The 18,122-nt window shown below is 35.8% G+C and overlaps 3 protein-coding genes, 1 long non-coding RNA gene and 1 pseudogene across 12 annotated transcripts; 3 read left to right on the top strand and 2 right to left on the bottom strand.

Moving 5' to 3' along the window:
• Positions 1–164: 164 nt before the first annotated feature.
• LOC103853086 lies at positions 165–3,802 on the top strand (annotated as a pseudogene).
• Positions 3,803–4,013: 211 nt separating this feature from the next.
• LOC103852989 (protein NEN4) lies at positions 4,014–5,637 on the top strand. The gene is made up of 5 exons (XM_009129925.3): positions 4,014–4,673; positions 4,764–4,810; positions 4,899–4,962; positions 5,115–5,240; positions 5,338–5,637. The coding sequence occupies exons 1-5, from the start codon at positions 4,236–4,238 to the stop codon at positions 5,428–5,430; spliced, it is 768 nt and encodes a 255-aa protein (XP_009128173.1). The 5' UTR covers positions 4,014–4,235; the 3' UTR covers positions 5,431–5,637.
• Positions 5,638–6,700: 1,063 nt separating this feature from the next.
• Positions 6,701–11,379, bottom strand: LOC103852659. 9 transcript variants are annotated; one of them, XR_004455271.1, is made up of 5 exons: positions 9,801–11,379; positions 9,669–9,713; positions 9,489–9,596; positions 7,086–9,333; positions 6,701–7,004 (listed from the first exon to the last, which is right to left on the bottom strand). It is a non-coding gene; the product is annotated as an uncharacterized LOC103852659 (long non-coding RNA). The 9 variants fall into 9 exon arrangements; XR_004455273.1 differs by having other exon boundaries at positions 7,086–8,633; positions 9,225–9,333; positions 9,489–11,379; XR_004455269.1 differs by having other exon boundaries at positions 7,086–9,596.
• A 232-nt stretch (positions 11,380–11,611) lies between these two features.
• Positions 11,612–14,441, top strand: LOC103852564 (inositol-3-phosphate synthase). Its single transcript, XM_009129494.2, has 8 exons — positions 11,612–11,864; positions 11,959–12,027; positions 12,112–12,247; positions 12,443–12,690; positions 12,789–13,131; positions 13,216–13,392; positions 13,742–13,930; positions 14,014–14,441. Exons 1-8 carry the CDS (start codon positions 11,677–11,679, stop codon positions 14,194–14,196), a joined length of 1,533 nt encoding a protein of 510 aa, XP_009127742.1. The 5' UTR covers positions 11,612–11,676; the 3' UTR covers positions 14,197–14,441.
• Positions 14,268–16,898, bottom strand: LOC103852462 (FCS-Like Zinc finger 7). The gene is made up of 2 exons (XM_009129399.3): positions 16,291–16,898; positions 14,268–15,976 (listed from the first exon to the last, which is right to left on the bottom strand). The coding sequence occupies exons 1-2, from the start codon at positions 16,575–16,577 to the stop codon at positions 15,877–15,879; spliced, it is 387 nt and encodes a 128-aa protein (XP_009127647.1). The 5' UTR covers positions 16,578–16,898; the 3' UTR covers positions 14,268–15,876.
• Between the last annotated feature and the right edge of the window lie 1,224 nt (positions 16,899–18,122).

Here is an 18,122-nt window from a genome sequence, read left to right as displayed (position 1 = left end):
ATTTAATCGTAACTACTCCCACAACTCCTAACTGATACTGGATTAAATGGTGATCATATCCTCTATCTTTCCAAAATTAAAATTATTATACTTTTAGGTTGGTTTGTAGATTAGCATCGGGTCTAATTTTGTATGCGCTCATTTGTTAAAAATAAATTATAATCACAAAACCTAACAAGGCAAAAAGGTTTTTGTTTCTTTGATTACATCAAATAAAAATAATGTATACTATATGAGCTAATCATAAAAACAAACATGAAAAGGAAATAAAGAAGAATGATAAGAATTGAATGCGAAAGTGAGAAAGTTGAGATCAGTCACATGGACGACCAAGAACGACACCTTTTGATATGTTCCTTCTTTCTCAACGCGCTTTCATTTGGCTTTTGCTCATGTGCTTAACAAATTAAAATAAAATAAACTTTGTATCCTCATGCATACTTTTATTGATAACTTGCAAATTGCACATTCATAATAATTGACCGACTGATTCCAAGCTTGTAAACGATAGAGTACTTCTTCAGTATTTTTTTCTATTAATTGTAAAAATTTAACGTGAGTGTTTATATAGTCACATGGCACCTACATATTCCTAAGTTTGATTTCATTTTTAATTTGACTTTGAGAAATGTGTCTATAATGAAATCGCTTGCTTGTTTTCAACTCATAGATACTACAAGTAGTCGAGTTTATGGATGTTCACAAAATCAAATACGATGGTGTTTAAAACACTTGATTCTCTAAACAACTATGGCAAACAAACACGCTTAAAAAAAGAATCAAACAAGTCGTTGTCTTTTTGTTTGGACACCTAACACTAACTCGCAAATTTGTCCCAACTCCCAAAGTCAACAATCAAAGACTTTTTGACTCCATTTACGCTTTTGACTAGTGCGCAAATATTCAGTAACAGGTGAAAGTCGTGAAAAGATAAAAGTATATTACCTGATGATAAAAGTAGATATAAAACTATGAAACGAAGGTAACCGCTAACTGCTAGGTAAAGTAAGTTTTATCGAATAATATAATGTTCAGTTAAAAAAATGATTCGCTGACCAACGTCTTTGATCTAGAATATTGTATCTACTAAAAATCCAGGAACACATCCCAAAATGTGAATGTGGACTTTGGACTCTCGCACACTGTATTTAATGTAACCTGTATTTCTATAATGCGAATGGATATTTATTTATGAGCCATATCCTATATGGTTTGGTATCCAGACACTTAACTGTTCATATGCTTGACATTAATGTTTTGGCCGCTAAATTCGCTGGATCCTATGTAAAAATAGTGGCAGATAGCCAAAAGCATCTACCTATACACGCGTTAATATAATGCTAACTTTTCTATCTATATTCCATATACCAACATTACTTTTGAATGTATATATTTTATACTGCATAAGAGAAAGAAAAATTTGTGAGTTGTAGATTAGTTTTGTTGAAAGTAGGCGTAGGCAAAAAAAAAACCAGATCGAAGAAACAAACTGTACCTGAAACTGGAACCGAAACCCTCAAATACTCAAATGGTTCTTGTATTTCTAAATTATAAATAGTCGAACCGAATCAGAACCGAACCGAAAACTGAACAGATACTCAAATACATAAAACATTAGTTATATATACATATAATATAACTAAGTATATATATTTAAAATTTTGTTAAGAGTATCCAAAAATAGTTGAAAAAGTTAAATTATTAAAAAATATCTGAACTACCCTAAAGTATATGAAAAGTATTCGGATATTTTTATCTGAAATATCTAAAGTTATCCAAAATATTCGAGATTTTATCCGAATTATCCTATTTATTTGATATTTTATTCAAAATACCTGATATTTAATTTGAACTATCCGAACTATTCGAAAAATTCGAACCCGAACCAAATGAGAACCGATTTTTCCGGGTATTTCTTGTTCCTAGCTTTACTATCCAAACCGAACCCGAAACTACCGAACCAAACCGAAGCCGAAAATATGTCCAGTAGTAAATTGATTTTTTAACCTCCTATCTGAACTACCGGATATTCAAAATATCCAAACAGAACCAACCTCAGATACAGACATCAGCTAATTTACGCTAAACACATCTCGGGCCTACTACTACACCATACTACACTTGGCTCTACACATTTACCGAGCTAACCCCTGTCCACTTCCCCTTCTTCTACGTGAGGCGGGGAAAGTCAGAGCGGAACCTAAGAACCGATACCCGAAAGCCCAAGCCTAGCTGAAAGACAAAGAAACTACGTTTTATATATCACTTGCTCAAACGAGTGAGGTGGACCAAGTGCTAAGCATGTTCCCACGGGCCAATATTGGGCCCATTTAAATCAACACCATCAAACAGTCGAAACACACCAAGTTTTCATAACGTAACTTTGATTTTGACAGTTGCAATCGCGCTTCCACAATGTTCTCGGACTCACCTCCACCTACGGATCCGGATTCACCCCAACCCGAAACCCGACCCGAATCCAACCCCTCCTCCCCTCATTTCACCGCCGCTACCAATCCCGGCATTCGAATCATCCGCACCAGATTTCACATCCCCCTCACGATTCAACTCCCTGGACGAACTCACACACGACCTCGGCTCCCTCCACGAGCTCTCAACCCGCGGCTCATGGGAAGCGATCCTCGACAAAATCTCCCAAACCAGAGCCCTCTTCCTCCTCGCCAAGCCTCACGAGCATCTCACCTATCTAACCTACCAAGTCATGGCTCTAACAAAGCTCCGCCGCTCCGACGAAGCCTCCCGCGAGCTCACCGCATTGCACGATTTCGACGACGGGGCGCATTACAGGTACGAATCGCACCCCGAGATCTACCCGAATCGGAAGGGATCCTTGGTGCCTTTCGCCCTGCGGTGGCTGCACGCTTTGATTCCGACTAGGATCGGGAATCGCTTAGAATGGTTATACACGTTGCTTGATTTCGTTAGGGGTAGGATTAGAGAGAAGGGAGATGATTGTTCTGTGGAGCTGTGGAAGAAGAGGGAGAGGTTTGTGATGAGTTGCTTGTTAGGTTTTCACTTAGGTCACAAGGAGTTTGGTGTGTCGTTGGAGTTAATCAAGGAGCTGATCAAGCGTGATCCGTTAGATCACGTTTTGGTATCGAAGCTAGGGTATGTTCAGATGCAGTTTGGTGATGTCGAAGGAGCAAAAGCCACGTTTAATCGAATCGAGAAGAGCAATGAGAATCTTGTGGGGAGGAACAAGGCTTTGGTTCATGTTGTGGCCAAGGACTACGCAGCTGCTGTGAGGGAGTATGAGGAGTGCATCGAGAGAGATAGCTCGGACGTCGTCGCGGTCAACAACAAGGCTCTTTGTTGATGTACTTGAGGGATCTGTCCGATGCGATCAAGGTGATGGAGAGTGCGTTGGAGAGAGTGCCGACCGCGTGGTGGTGAACTTGTGTAGTATGTATGAGTTGGCTTATGTTAACCACACCGATGCCAAGCGGACTTTGAATACTTGGATCACACGCGTTGCTCCCGATGACTTTGATTCCTCTTGTACCAGGATTTCAGGTATTGTATATATGTTATTCCGTTCGTGGATATTTCCCCTTTCAAATGTTATGATTACTTGGATGGATATACTGAGAAGTAGTACGCGATCTAGTTAGGTGAGATAGTAGAGAAGATGTTCTCTACCGGCCCTATGCATATTCCTGATACAAGTGAATCATCTACATTGAGAAGTAGTAACTAGTAAGTGATCTAGTTAGGTGATCAGGATGAAAAATTGCGTGAGACATTCTCTTGCATGCTTCGCCATACCCATCTTGCTTATAAAGAGTTTGTCATTTCAAAATTTTCAACCAATATATGATTTTAAGCAAGAGAATTTGTCCATTGTCCTCAATGTAGTTTTCTTGTTAGGTATTCAGAAATGAAGACCCCTTGTCAAAGTTAATACATCACAAGAAAGCTTTGTGGGGGCAACATTATATGTATCTTAATTAAAAAAATCAGAACGAATAAATTCTCTTACAATATGAATCTACCAACGAACTCCTTCATAACAACCCTTTGTGTATTGGTTTAGATAAAGGAAAAGTAAAGATTCTTACTTACCTTACACAGCAAAATTTTCTCCATGAAGCTAAACAACCACCAAAGTAACCTCCAGCACAAACCTACAGTTAGCTTGTGTCACAAGTTTAAAACCCAGATTCACAATATATACATAGTTAGGATTCACAAATCGATATGACCAAAAATTTGATATGGAGTTCCATACATTTTCCAACGAAATTGTATTCTTCGATCTAGAAACAAACGTACCAAACAAAACAGGACAGCATTTTCACATCCTCGAGTTTGGTGCGATCATCGTATGTCCAAGAACACTCGAGGAGGTAGAGAGATTCACAACGCTTATACAACCCAAAGACCTTTCGGTGGCTTCGTTGAGGTCGTCTAGGTCAGACGGGATCACGAGGGATAAGGTCGCGGATGCACCAAGTTTCGAAGATGTGGCTGAGAAGATCTATGGTCTATTGAACGGTCGGATTTGGGCAGGTCATAACATTAGAAGGTTTGACTGCGTTAGGATTAAGGAAGCCTTTGCTGAGATTGGTAAAGCTGCGCCTGAGCCCTCAGGGATCATTGATTCTTTGGGGTTATTAAGCGACAAGTTTGGCAAAAGAGCTGGTAACATGAAGGTACGTACCATGCAAACGCGAATTAGAAAATATTAAGGTCTTTGTGAAAATTTAAAACGTATACTTAACAAAGCTTTAATCATATGGTAGATGGCAAGTTTGGCTGCGTATTTTGGTCTTGGAGTGCAAAAACACAGGTATATACCTTGGTTATATTTATGTGTGTATTAATGTTACGTTTCTCGTAAGACAAATATTAACACACGTAAATGTTAATATCTGCAGGAGTCTTGATGATGTTCGAATGAATTTAGAGGTCCTCAAGCATTGTGCAACAGTGCTTTTCTTGGTATGTAGTCTTTTCTTTATTTCTTCTCTTTTCTTTTGTCTTAAGTTTATTTATTATTTTTCATAATATTTATATATATATATAGATATATATATATATTATATAATATATATCAAAAAATCATTTATATACGTATGGATATATCTATGCAGGAATCTACACTTCCCAATCAATTGGAAGGAAAATTGGAAAGTTCTTCAAAAATAATGACAAGAAGTCGAAGTAGTTACCAAACAGCCCAAAGGGCAATGCCTTACTCCAAGGGTAGTCTCGTGAAGGTAATAGTTTTCCTTCATCATCTTCAAGTCATAACAAATTTATATTAAGATTTTACTAGTATTATTATTATTTTTTCTTATTTTTGACTCAATGCAGATGACACATAATGTGAAGGATCTCCTAAGCAAAGCTCAAGGCAACCAAGCTCTTCAAAGCTTGATTAAACATTCTCATTCTTTGCTTAGATGATTACTGCACCCCTTAGTGATTATTATTATTTTTCTAATTTGGAAAATAAATTCAATTGTATATGTTGCACATTTGTATTTACGTTATCCACTATATTGCCAGAAGTTCAGTAGAAAACTATTAATTTTGTGTTTCCCATCACTGGTATCCTTATCCTATGTGTACTTAACCTCCATATGTATGGAACGTTGTAGAAGTACCCCAACACCAACACTTGTTAGTTATTTCAGTTATCCAATCAATCACGTCTAACTGAACCCAAAGAAATTTAGAAAGAGCCTGTCCGTTCACCGCGAAGGGAAGTTCAACAAAGCCAAATATGTTTGCTAATTTCGTTTACCATTTGCAAAATTGATCGTCTACATTCTGACTATACTGCTTTGTAAAAATTAATAAAAATGGTTTTAGATAATTTCTTATCAAAACTTAAAGTTTAATAGTTCAGAATGATACTACATGCGTTAATTTAATTCCTAAAATATTACATTTTTCTTTGATTCGACTAAAATCTTGATCAGACTAACAATGACTTAAGTATATGCCAAACAAGCTAATAGAGATTATTGTATGATTAGTATTTTTTGAATAAAAATATTATGTGGTTAGTACACTTTCATAAATAGTACGAGAAACTTCCTACATACATCAACATCATTTATATATAAAAATAAAGAATGGAAAATAAGAAAGTGAAATAAAGATAAATGTGTGGCGTGGAGAAATATAGAAAAAGGTTTTAGAAAGGCTACAAATTATTAATTTGCAAATGTACGTATGGCCACAACCATACCTATCAAACTTTTACAACGCCATTCAAATATATATGTCCAAAACACCTTTGTATACTTCCTTCATCCTCCATTAAATAAAAGAAATTATAAACCATAAGATTCAGTCACTACAAGAAAAATCGGTATTAGTAGCATCCGAAAAACGCTATCATATCGTTTTTGTAGCGTTTCGAAGAACGCCGTGACAGCCGCAGCTATAATAGACCCCCCACATATCATAGCGTTTTTTTGTGTGCTATAATAAATAGACATATTGTAGCGTTACTCGTCTACTACTGATTAATCTTTTTATAGCATTGGTTTAGTGATATAATGTATCTTTTCATGACGTTTCTAAAATACTGTAAAATATGTTATAATGACATGGATACAATGCTATGTTATTATTTCTCATTCATATTTTAAAATTATTATTAAAATTATAAATTAATATATTTTAATCCACGTTTAAAATTAAAATTAAATTCTAATATAAATGGTTTGAGAATAAAATTATTTATTATTAAAATTTTGGTTTACAGATGATATCGGTTTATTACAAAAACCGGTTTACAGCCAAACCCGGTTTATTAACTAACCCTAACCAAACCTAACTAAACCACGTTCTTCTTCAATCTCCGGCGCACTCCTTGTTGACGCCAAGACCACCAGCCACGATCACCACGGTAAAGATTTTTCAGTCTCCTCAACCGCGCTCAGCCACCATTGTCGACGCCGAGACCACCACTGTTGATGCCGAGACCACCACCATCAAGTTTCTTCAGCCTCCTACGCCTTCTTAAACTAAGAGCAGATAAACAAAACCAGAATCAGAGCAGTGAGAGAGAGAGAAAGGGAGTTCGAGAGAGAGTGAAAGAAGGAGACCGACGAAAATGGATCTGAGATGCGATGGTGTGGTGGTTGTGATGAGCGGATGTACAATCATTTTCTCCAACCTCTCATGTGTTGAATCGACCCTACAAACAAAACAAATAAAATCAGATTTAAACTGACAGAGAGAGAGAGAGAGACAGAACCAGCGGTCGTCGTCGTCCTGCCTGGTTTGAATAATCTGCTTTTTTGAGATGTGTCGTATGTGAGAGAAAGATTACGAGACTGAGACACAGAAACGTGTCTGTGTGAGATGAATCTTGTTCGTGAGTGAGGGGAGTAGAGAGAGAGAGAGAGAGAGAGAGAGAGAGAGAGAGAGAGAGAGAGAGAGAGAGAGAGAGAGAGAGAGAGAGATGATTAAGAATAAAGATAGAGGAGATGAAATCTGAAAATAGAAGATGGAGGAGAGATTTGTCGATGGAAGAGAGATGGAGAGAAAAGAGATCTGTGAAGATAAGAGAAAAAAGAAAAGAAAACATCTCAGCCATTCATTTAATTGTATCCTACGGTGCAGAAGGTTATCCGCGTGATGAGAGTTGATTGGCCCATAGTTTTTCTTTTCTTTTTTAATAGCTAGCCAATTTTTTTTCTTTTTGTTTTTTTCTTTTGCTGTACTATTTTAAATATTTTGATAATTTGGTTTATAATTTTAAAATATGATGTTTGAAATCAAATTAAAATTTTAAATTAATACTTATAAGTTTAGTTTTAAAATTTTATTAACTAATGTTATAATTGTTGACTATTAGTTTATATAGTTGTGATTGAGTTTAAAGTATATGGTTTGAGATTTGTGAAATAGAATTGTGGCTAAGTTAAAACTTGAGATAAATATTTGAAAAGAAAAAGATTAATAAAGTTGTGATTTATACAAGGAATAGGTTTTAGTTTAGTAGTTATTTGAAAAGATTATATTTAGTATGACTTTGTATGTAGGGTTTAAGTTTGGGGTCTAGGGTATTATATTTAGGGTGTAGATTTAAGATTTAGTGTTTGAGGTTTAAATTTTAAATTTGAGATTAGATTTTAAATATGATCAAACTATAGATTTTGAATTTAAGTTTTAGATTTAAATTATATTATGAAAAAAATTAAGTTTTAAAATTAATGTTTAGGGTATAGAAACATGTTTAGGGTTTAGGAACATGAAGTACACCAAATTCCATATAATAGTCTCACACTAAACATATAAACCCCTAAACTATTATATATAAAATATTATATAATAAAAATCCATTTTTATGCTTTAGTTTTAGTGTTTTACACTCAAAAGTATAAATTAAAATACAATTATTTTGCAATAAATTATGATTTTTTACATCTAACACAACTATATAAAATATACGATGATATATAAAATATTTTATAACAAAACTCTAATTATCATTTAAACATGGCAATTTGATCTATAAATAAAAATTTATATTTCATTAAATTTATAAAACATACATTATTTCATATATCATCCAAAAATACACATAAACAAAAACAATTAAGTCTAGGGGCTTCATCTTCAATCTTCAAAAAAATTCCAAAGATCACCTGCAAGGACAAAGCGGTGCACTATACGAATCCTTATGCTCAGTCATACCCCGTTCCCAGAAACAACCACTTCATTAGCTAAGAACTAGAGGCCGAAATGTTCACATGCATAGACCAATCTCTTCTGTAGAATCACTGAATCACTATTCTACAACTAGAAGACTTATCCATTTGGTTTAGTTAAGCACTAGAACTGAAGATTTTAATTAATACCGACTCAATTTTTTCAGCAGATTCATTCACTATTACAAGAAGAAACTCAACATCTTCATTAGTTAATAAGCACTAGATTTCAAGATCTTCACATGAACTAACTCAGTTTTTCTTCAAGTAGTTCATAACCAATCGAATGATAGAAACTTTTGATGAAAACACCACCTGTTCAACAAAATCCCACATCAAGATTTCTAATAGCTACTGCCTACTGTATATATATCAAGAAAACAACGCCAAACATCTTCTGGCAAGTCATTATCTACAAGTAGAAAGAACCAATCTCCTCCAAATCATATAATCTTTGAACAAAGAACAGAAAGCTGAGTCAACACAATTCTACCAGAAAGTTGGAGACTTTAAGGTTAATTTACAAACCTTGATGACGACAGAAGTAACTCCTTTGTCAACACATAAGTAAGTTCCCGAGCAACGAGCGTACTGCTCTGAGAACTTCCTCATAATCTCCACAGATTTCTTCACACAACTTCAGATTGGACAAAAAAAAAGAGACAATACAAACAGCAACTCAATATTAGATAAGTTCTACAAGTTCAATCACGTATGTTCACTGAGACCAACTAAGAAACAAATAAATGAGCAAGTACAAGACAGTCAAAACTCCAGTGGAGACAAACGTACCTTAGATTGGCGGCCACGAGCTCGAACACGGCGGATCTATGAAGCGGTGGAGAAAACGGCGGAGACAAAGCAAGACCCGACCCAGAATGTGGTGAAACATTCAACAACCTAAACAACCAAAACTAGTCTTGATAAAGAACACACCACAAACAAAGATGAACTTGTAAAGAAGACTTAGACCTGCCCAAAGCCGATGAACAAACCATCAAGCTGCTCCTCAGTGACCTAAGCCCAAAAGTTTAAGATAGTATAAGTGAGAATATCGTAAGCCTGTGGAGGAACCATTGAAGAAAGGTGGAAGCTTTTACAAACCTGAGCAATTGAAATTGATAATACGAAAGGAATAAGAAGAAGAAGCGAGAGATGGCAAAACTGATGGTGGCGAAGAGCGACGGAGGAAGGCGAAGGAGCCAATTCGCCGTGGATGGAGGAGTTTTGGGAAGAAGACGAAGAGTCTACGACAACGAGATCCAGTGGCTTGACGGATTAGGGTTCCTTAATTCGACTTCGAACAAGGCCAATGGATCATGTTTCTTCGATTGAAATGATAGATCAATTCTGAATGAACAATGAAGAAGAAGAAGATGGAGAGAATGAATATTTTTTCTTTTGTAAAAAATAACTTATTTTTTTTGGTGCGAATGTGAAATTTCACCAAGTGTTTTTACCTCCAAAATGACATTCCAGCTACGAAACTGATTTTTCGGTTTCCTTTTAATGAAATTTTTTCGTAGCACAAATTTAAAGCTTGAATAGAGTTGTGATTCGATTTTAACACTTTTGGTAGCAGTTCGTGAATTCGTGCTACCACGAACTGCTACCAATATTCATATTTCTTGTAGTGAGTGTTTATATCTTCTCATGTCGACCAGAGCATCATATCTCTACTCATGTAATTTTACTCAAATTAGTATATGACGCCATTGCTGCAAATGCAATGTATATGTGGCACGCGAGTCAAATTCACACGTTTGATCTTAGCCTATACTTACGTTCAAAAAAAGAAGAAGATCTTAGCCTATACTTAAAAAATTACGTTAATGGGGTTTCTTATTTTCTGTTTAGTGTAATAAATTACATCATTTTGAAAATGTTGAAACGAATGTATTAGTATCCTTTTATATGTGAAAAACATATAATATGATAATATTTTATAGATCAGTGACAAAAAAAAAAGATAATATTTTAGATATATACTTCTTACATAATGGTTAGTCTCAAGTTTTATGGTACATTACTCGGTCATAATTAACCAATTAAGAAGATTTAAAGGTAACTTTAAATTTATTAAATATGGAAAATAAGTATACCTCGAAATCATCGGAAATTTTATTAATAAATTTATGAATAGTAGCATCCATTAATTAAAGGATTTATAACACTGTACGAATCTACCAGTATCTCCAAATAATACATAAAAACGTCCACGAAGAAATATTTATAAAGTTGAAAAGATTAATAAAACATTATACGTTAATTACTATGATAAAAAAACTAATTATAAATGTTGAGACATATGTACGCTTGTAGATTCATAATTCACGTGTCAAAGCAAGTCAACAAGATTCCACGGGACCCAACTCAACGAAGACAAAGAGTCAAAAAAACGTTCAGACATTGTTTTCAAACGACCGTTATTAGCCACGTTAGTTACTACACGCTCCATCTCTGGAACGTGACATCCACCCAGAATATGTGGCAGCTAAATGTGGTGTGTGTTTACTCCACTCTCGTTTTTTCCGTAACCGAGGAACAACTGTCATTAACTAACTGTAACGGAGACGATGTCCGAAACACTGTCGTTTTTACTGATTGAGTAACGGAAGTAACTAACGTCCCCCACCTTGTTCGAGCACCTTCAACAAAAAATGTGGGTCCGACAAGAGACAATCCGACAAAACTTTGCTATTAGGCAAAACGACGCCACGTGTATGGTCCAGGGCTCCGACGTGTCACACTTTTTCTCTCCGCGCCTCTCACGTGCGAGACCCCTCACACGTATGATTCACTATTAGCCATCAACGAACTCTCTCACATGCATTGGCTAAAACTTAGAGGGTCCACCAACCACTGATACCACGCCACGTGTGTCTCTCCTCCTCGCGCTCTTTTTTCTATAAATAGCTTCCACTTAAGAGAAGCTCAAACCCACACAAACTCGATTCAATTCAAAACAGAGTCTGAAAAAATGTTCATCGAGAGCTTCAAAGTCGAGAGCCCGAACGTGAAGTACACGGAGAATGAGATTCAGTCTGTGTACGATTACGAGACCACGGAGGTCGTTCACGAGAACGTTAACGGTGCTTACCAGTGGATCGTGAAGCCTAAGGTTGTCAAATACGATTTCAAAACCGACACTCGTGTCCCCAAATTAGGGTAAAACAAAGTTTCGATCTTTTTTCACTCGCTTCCTCGGTTTCTCCGTCGTGAAGTTTCAACATTTTTTTGTTTTTTTTTTGGTTTCCGACAGGGTTATGCTTGTGGGTTGGGGAGGAAACAATGGATCAACCCTCACCGCCGGTGTAATTGCCAATAAAGAGTGAGTCTTTTTGTTCAAATGTTATTGGATTTTGTTTTTTTTTGTTTTTAAAGATCTGATCGGAAAAAAATAAAACATAAACAGAGGAATCTCGTGGGCGACCAAGGACAAAGTGCAACAAGCTAACTACTTCGGGTCGTTAACACAAGCATCGTCTATTCGTGTCGGATCCTTTAACGGCGAAGAGATCTATGCTCCTTTCAAGAGTCTCGTTCCAATGGTCCGTTTTCTTAAAACAAAATCTAGATTTGTTTTTCTTCTTAATTATGTTTATGATAGCTACGATAACACAAGAAGTTTATTTAATTTTCGAATGCGTAAGATAAATAAATGTCTTCGACTAGATAATTAAAATATATGGAATATATGCAAATATCTCTTTGCATCAATTTAACATGGAGATTGTTGAAAACAGGTGAATCCGGATGATGTTGTGTTTGGAGGATGGGACATAAGCGATATGAATTTAGCAGACGCAATGGGTAGAGCCAAGGTTCTTGACATTGACTTACAGAAACAGCTCAGGCCTTACATGGAGAACATTGTCCCACTCCCTGGGATCTACGACCCTGATTTCATCGCTGCTAATCAAGGCTCACGTGCCAACAACGTCATCAACGGTACCAAGAAGGAACAAGTCGACCAAATCATCAAGGACATGAGGTAATCTAATCATCAACAATACTTGTGAATGATTGAAACATAGTTGAATCTCCTCTCCTCTGTTTTGTTGAGTTTTGTGTGTGTTTGTGTGATGTTAGGGAGTTTAAGGAGAAGAACAAGGTGGATAAGGTTGTGGTTCTGTGGACGGCTAACACAGAGCGTTACAGCAATGTGGTCGTGGGGCTAAACGACACGATGGAGAATCTTATGAACTCTGTGGATAGGGATGAGTCTGAGATCTCTCCTTCCACGCTTTATGCTATTGCATGTGTTCTTGAAGGTATTCCTTTCATCAATGGAAGCCCTCAGAACACCTTTGTTCCGGGTCTTATTGATTTGGCTATCAAGAACAATGTTTTGATCGGTGGAGATGACTTCAAGAGTGGTCAAACCAAGATGAAATCTGTCTTGGTTGATTTCCTTGTTGGTGCAGGCATCAAGGTTTGTTTAACTTGTGTTTCAAGTAACTAGTGAAGAAACCTGTTATAGTTGATTATGTGTGTGTTTTTGTTATGTTAACAACAGCCTACTTCAATAGTGAGCTACAATCACCTAGGGAACAACGATGGAATGAACCTCTCAGCTCCACAGACATTCAGATCTAAGGAGATCTCCAAAAGCAATGTTGTGGATGATATGGTTGCTAGCAACGGTATCCTCTTCGAGCCCGGGGAACATCCAGACCATGTAGTTGTCATCAAGGTAAGCTATAAACTACCTTAAGAAACACTCAAAACCTTGTTTATTCTGTAGATTGCAATGCCAATTGATTAATTGAGGTAGCGGAATGTACGATAATGCAAAGATCTTGTTTAATTTGTGAATGCCCGAAAAACTATCTCCATAACTCTCAGTTTTATTAATCAAAGTCTGAAACTGTTAAACTTAAACCAAAACTGCTATATATAATAAAACTATATATAAAACCCTATAACAATAAACATAATTATCTAAATCTATAACAACTAATTAAATAAACGATAAGATATTTAAAATATTCCAAATATTTATCTGCATCACCAATTGATCCATTTTGTGTGTGTTGTTGCAGTATGTACCGTATGTTGCAGATAGCAAGCGAGCCATGGATGAGTATACATCAGAGATATTCATGGGAGGCAAGAACACAATTGTCATGCACAATACCTGCGAGGACTCTCTCTTAGCTGCTCCAATTATCTTGGATCTTGTTCTCCTCGCTGAACTCAGCACCAGGATTCAGTTCAAATCCGAGAAAGAGGTTCAATCGGTTCACAAAACCAGTTATATTTTGGATTTCATGGAACCATGGTTTTGATGTTTTGATTCTTTTTTTTTTGGCAGGGGAAGTTTCATTCTTTCCATCCTGTGGCCACCATACTCAGCTACCTCACCAAGGCACCGCTCGTGCCGCCGGGAACACCGGTGGTTAATGCGCTGTCGAAGCAGCGGGCTATGCTGGAGAACATCCTTAGGGCGTGTGTTGGACTGGCGCCGGAGAACAACATGATCTTGGAATACAAGTGAACATGAAGCGTTTAAGAATCTTTAATTATCCCATAATATAAGACTTCTATGTTTCTTGTTTTTTTTTCTAAATATGTTTTAAGATATGAATGCTTGTGTTTTCAGAGATCAAAGAGCTTTTAGATTGATCTTTGTAGGGTACTAGGGTGTGAAGTTACCGGTGTTTCTAGTAATCCAGATGGGCTTAGTATAATGTACAAGTGTTTCTAGATTGGACCATAATTTCATATCGCTTTTATGATTCACTTCCATAATGTGTAAACTACTGTAATTTGCGATATTTAATCATGGTTTCGGTCCAATGAAATTTGTCAATTTTAATTCTGTATTATTATTTTATTGTGAACTTAAGAAAATCCGATCAAGTTGTGTAGATGACGAGCAATTTTTTTTTTTTTAAAACGTATTGGTCTTTTTCATGATGCTCCTGTTTTAAAAAAATATTTATTTGCAACTGTATAATTTGGACCAATTCTTGATTCAAAAACCATTAAAAGAATTGTTTAAATATTTTCCATTCTATCATAGCATCATCAATGACCTCAACGAGTTCTTATTGTTCTGATGGCACATATAATTTTATTATATGTTGAAGGATAATTTAATCGAAGACACCCTAATACCAAATGAATCTTATTAAATCCTTGGATTATAAAATTGTTGATAATTAATTAATCAACAATTAGTAATGAAGACAAGTTGTGATGACTCCCGAAACTCCAACAACTAAGCCTCGAAGTTTGGAGTACAGAAGACGAGTGAAGAGAAAACAATACACTATAGACCAATTATAAACCTAATCCTTATCTATAAGCTAGTGATAACGATCCATTTCCATAAACCATTATTTAACATCTTTTGGTCTTCAATTATTGAGCAACGAGCTACTATAAATTAGGTTTTTTAAAAACGAGCTATAAATTACATTCTTCATTCCATTTTAAATGTCGTGTTAAAAATTTATATCCGTTTAAAAGTGTCTTCATAGTTAACAAACTCATTTCCAGTATGTATGATAATATTCAATACATCTTTTGATCGGGAGTGACGTGCATTCGCATTAGTTTACTCTACGTCTCATTATTAACTATCAGACGCTTTCATCGTCACGAGACAATGACCTCCATTTAAATTCCACTATTTAATACTTTTTGTAATTTTTTCTACCAATGATCCCTTGACAAAATATTATATATATCAAAGGAAAGTTCATAATCTCCAATAGAAATTATTCACACTGTCACTATTCATGTACTAGCCATAGAATACGGCAGATGATGTGACTTTTATATAAGAAGTGTGTACTTTTTACTAATTAAAATCTTAATTACCGTGAGTTGCATATGGTTTTGAGATTTATTCGATCTTATAAAAACGAGGTCCGTGGTGCGCTTACGTCAACTTTCACTAGCTTTTTTAAAACACATAAAGTAATAAAAATCATAGGGCATCAAACTAAATAAACCCGGATTTATAAAAGAAGCAAAGTAATGTGAAACAAAAATAATACGCAAGTTTCACCAAAAAAATAATAATACGCAAGACATGAAAGAGTTTCATTTCAATTTTTGACCTAATTTTTACATGATGATGCTAATTAATAATAACGGCAACAATCTCAAGTCACACACACGAGCTTTAATAGTCAAAGCTTAATTTGAGCCATCCATATGTTTAGTTTCATGGTGATAGAACGACTCTGGCGCTCTGCTTGGAGTTTTGCCTGTCCTGCTCAATCTGTTGTTCTCTGCATTCCATGCTACAAAACGCTGCATCCCCTCTACAGTTTATTACATTACAAATCCAAGTTTAAAAAATATAACTTTCCGATGCATTCAAACCAAAAAATAAAAGTGAAACCAATCATCAAATTCGTACATTTAGATATATAGATGTTTTTTTTTTTGTAACACATACTAGATGATGTCACAAAATAGAATCTCATAGTTTCGTTGTAGCTTATAGTCTATGTCTAAGACACTCGTTCAAATTTTTATGTGGTGATGTATATATGTATATAGTCAGCTGAGGTTTTAAATATAGAAGTATAAGATGAAAATAATCAAGAAAGGAGTAATTAATAAGTAAACATACTTGTACATGTAAATATCACGGCCGGGAGCTAAACGGCGTTTGCAAAAGCCACAGCTTCCAAGAAAAGACGATGACGGCAACGTTGATTTCCCACAGTCTTTTCTCTCGGTCCTTGTGTGATTTCTCGGTGATAACATCGCCAAGAACCGCTGGTCGAAATTATCTCCGCCGTCTACCACCGCCATAGACACGTCAGAATCTTGGCCGGCGGTATGATTATCATCAACCTCGATGGTAATCCTCGGCATGCTTGGTTTTCTCTGCATTTGTCGATTCCCAATCAACATACTATTGTTTTATAACTATTCTTACGAAGAAAGAATTATAAAACTTTTTAAAATGTAACTTAGATTGTTGCTTGAAGGTGAGGGGGAGGGGGATTGTGTGTTACCATGCCACTCCATTATATACACACGCAATAATACGGTGTGTGATTTTTATATTCATGTATACGTATTTACTCTAATGTTTAATTTGATATGATATGATACGATAGAATATTTTTATTATTGTTCGTCAGGTCTTTGTTGGTAGGCCAATAATTTCAGATATTTGGTCTGTGGACACCAAACATCGCTCCCTAGTGACTTTCTTTTTTTTTTACAAGAAAAAAGCTAACAATCCTAAGAGCAGGATTATCGGAGAGGAAGGGGGGGAGGAGCACAAGAAGAAAAAAACCGGTCGCAGAAAGCCCATATTAAGGATCGATTATTGTTGGGTGTTGGACTGTTTGCGAGCCCCACTGATATGTGGCGGTTCACGGTTGGTGCATTTGTTTTAGTTTTTTTTAATCAGAGAAAAAAATTTAAGAATTTTTTTTTTAAGAAACCTATTAAGGGTTTTATGGGATAATCATGGTCTAAGTTTTTTCCTAAGTACTTATTATATAATCCGTTATGTTTCTTTTTTTTTGGTTAAGTCGATTATATTTCAATTATTATATTTCCAACTAGAGGTTAGAGCTGCCCATATTAATCTGATATTCATACGCAATCAGTTATCAGACTCATAGTCGTCACTTTGTATTTTTTTAGAAAGGTCTATAGATTTTAAATGGGATATAAACATATCGTATTTGTACGCATTGTATTTTCTTAAAATTTGGGTATTTGGAGTAAGGAAGTACGTTTCATTGATATGATATTTGAAGCATGTTCATGGAGAAGTGAAGCTACGTAAAAGTGTAGAACCGTGATTTTTTTTCCTTCCGTGTTAGTAATCGCATGCTTGTAAGTACTAAGATTCAAGCCCAAACTTGTATGGCATGCTTGCATTGAAGCCCAAACTTCTTTTACATGTGGTAGCCTCAGGCCCTCAGATATGTCTTCTTTTACAAGGCTTCTCAAACCTTTGATGAACCTAAATCCTAAAACTTTTATACATCTGATTGACCCATCTCTTCCGATTCACACACCTGAAGCTCCTTTTACGGGTACAAGATTTTTGATATTCGAATCCTACATGGAAGGTGTACCTTTTTTCCATTAGATTCATGTTTTTTTAATGCTTTTACTGGCCTATGTGAGCCCACCCACTTATGTAAGGTGATTTGGCTACGTGGTTTAGTAGGAGGACTCAAGCTCCATAGTCCAACACTCCACACTCCATACCATCTTACAGTTTCTGCGAAAGTCCATCCACTGCCCATTATCTTAATTATATGATTGTTTGAGTCTCCATACTTCAGTGTCGTCCACAATTTGAAAAATAAGCTAAAAATTTACAAAACTGAGCTGTTCTTATTTTAATTATATCTGAGTAATAGACAATAAATAGGTGACAAGACTCATGATGAGTCATGAACAGGGACGGTCCTAGAAATTTAGTTAGCC

The sequence above is a fragment of the Brassica rapa genome, chromosome A01 (assembly GCF_000309985.2).
Source record: "Brassica rapa cultivar Chiifu-401-42 chromosome A01, CAAS_Brap_v3.01, whole genome shotgun sequence".
Taxonomy (NCBI): Eukaryota; Viridiplantae; Streptophyta; class Magnoliopsida; order Brassicales; family Brassicaceae; genus Brassica; species Brassica rapa.
The sequence above is the reverse complement of the archived record's forward strand: the minus strand, read 5'-3'. Positions and strand labels throughout refer to the sequence as shown.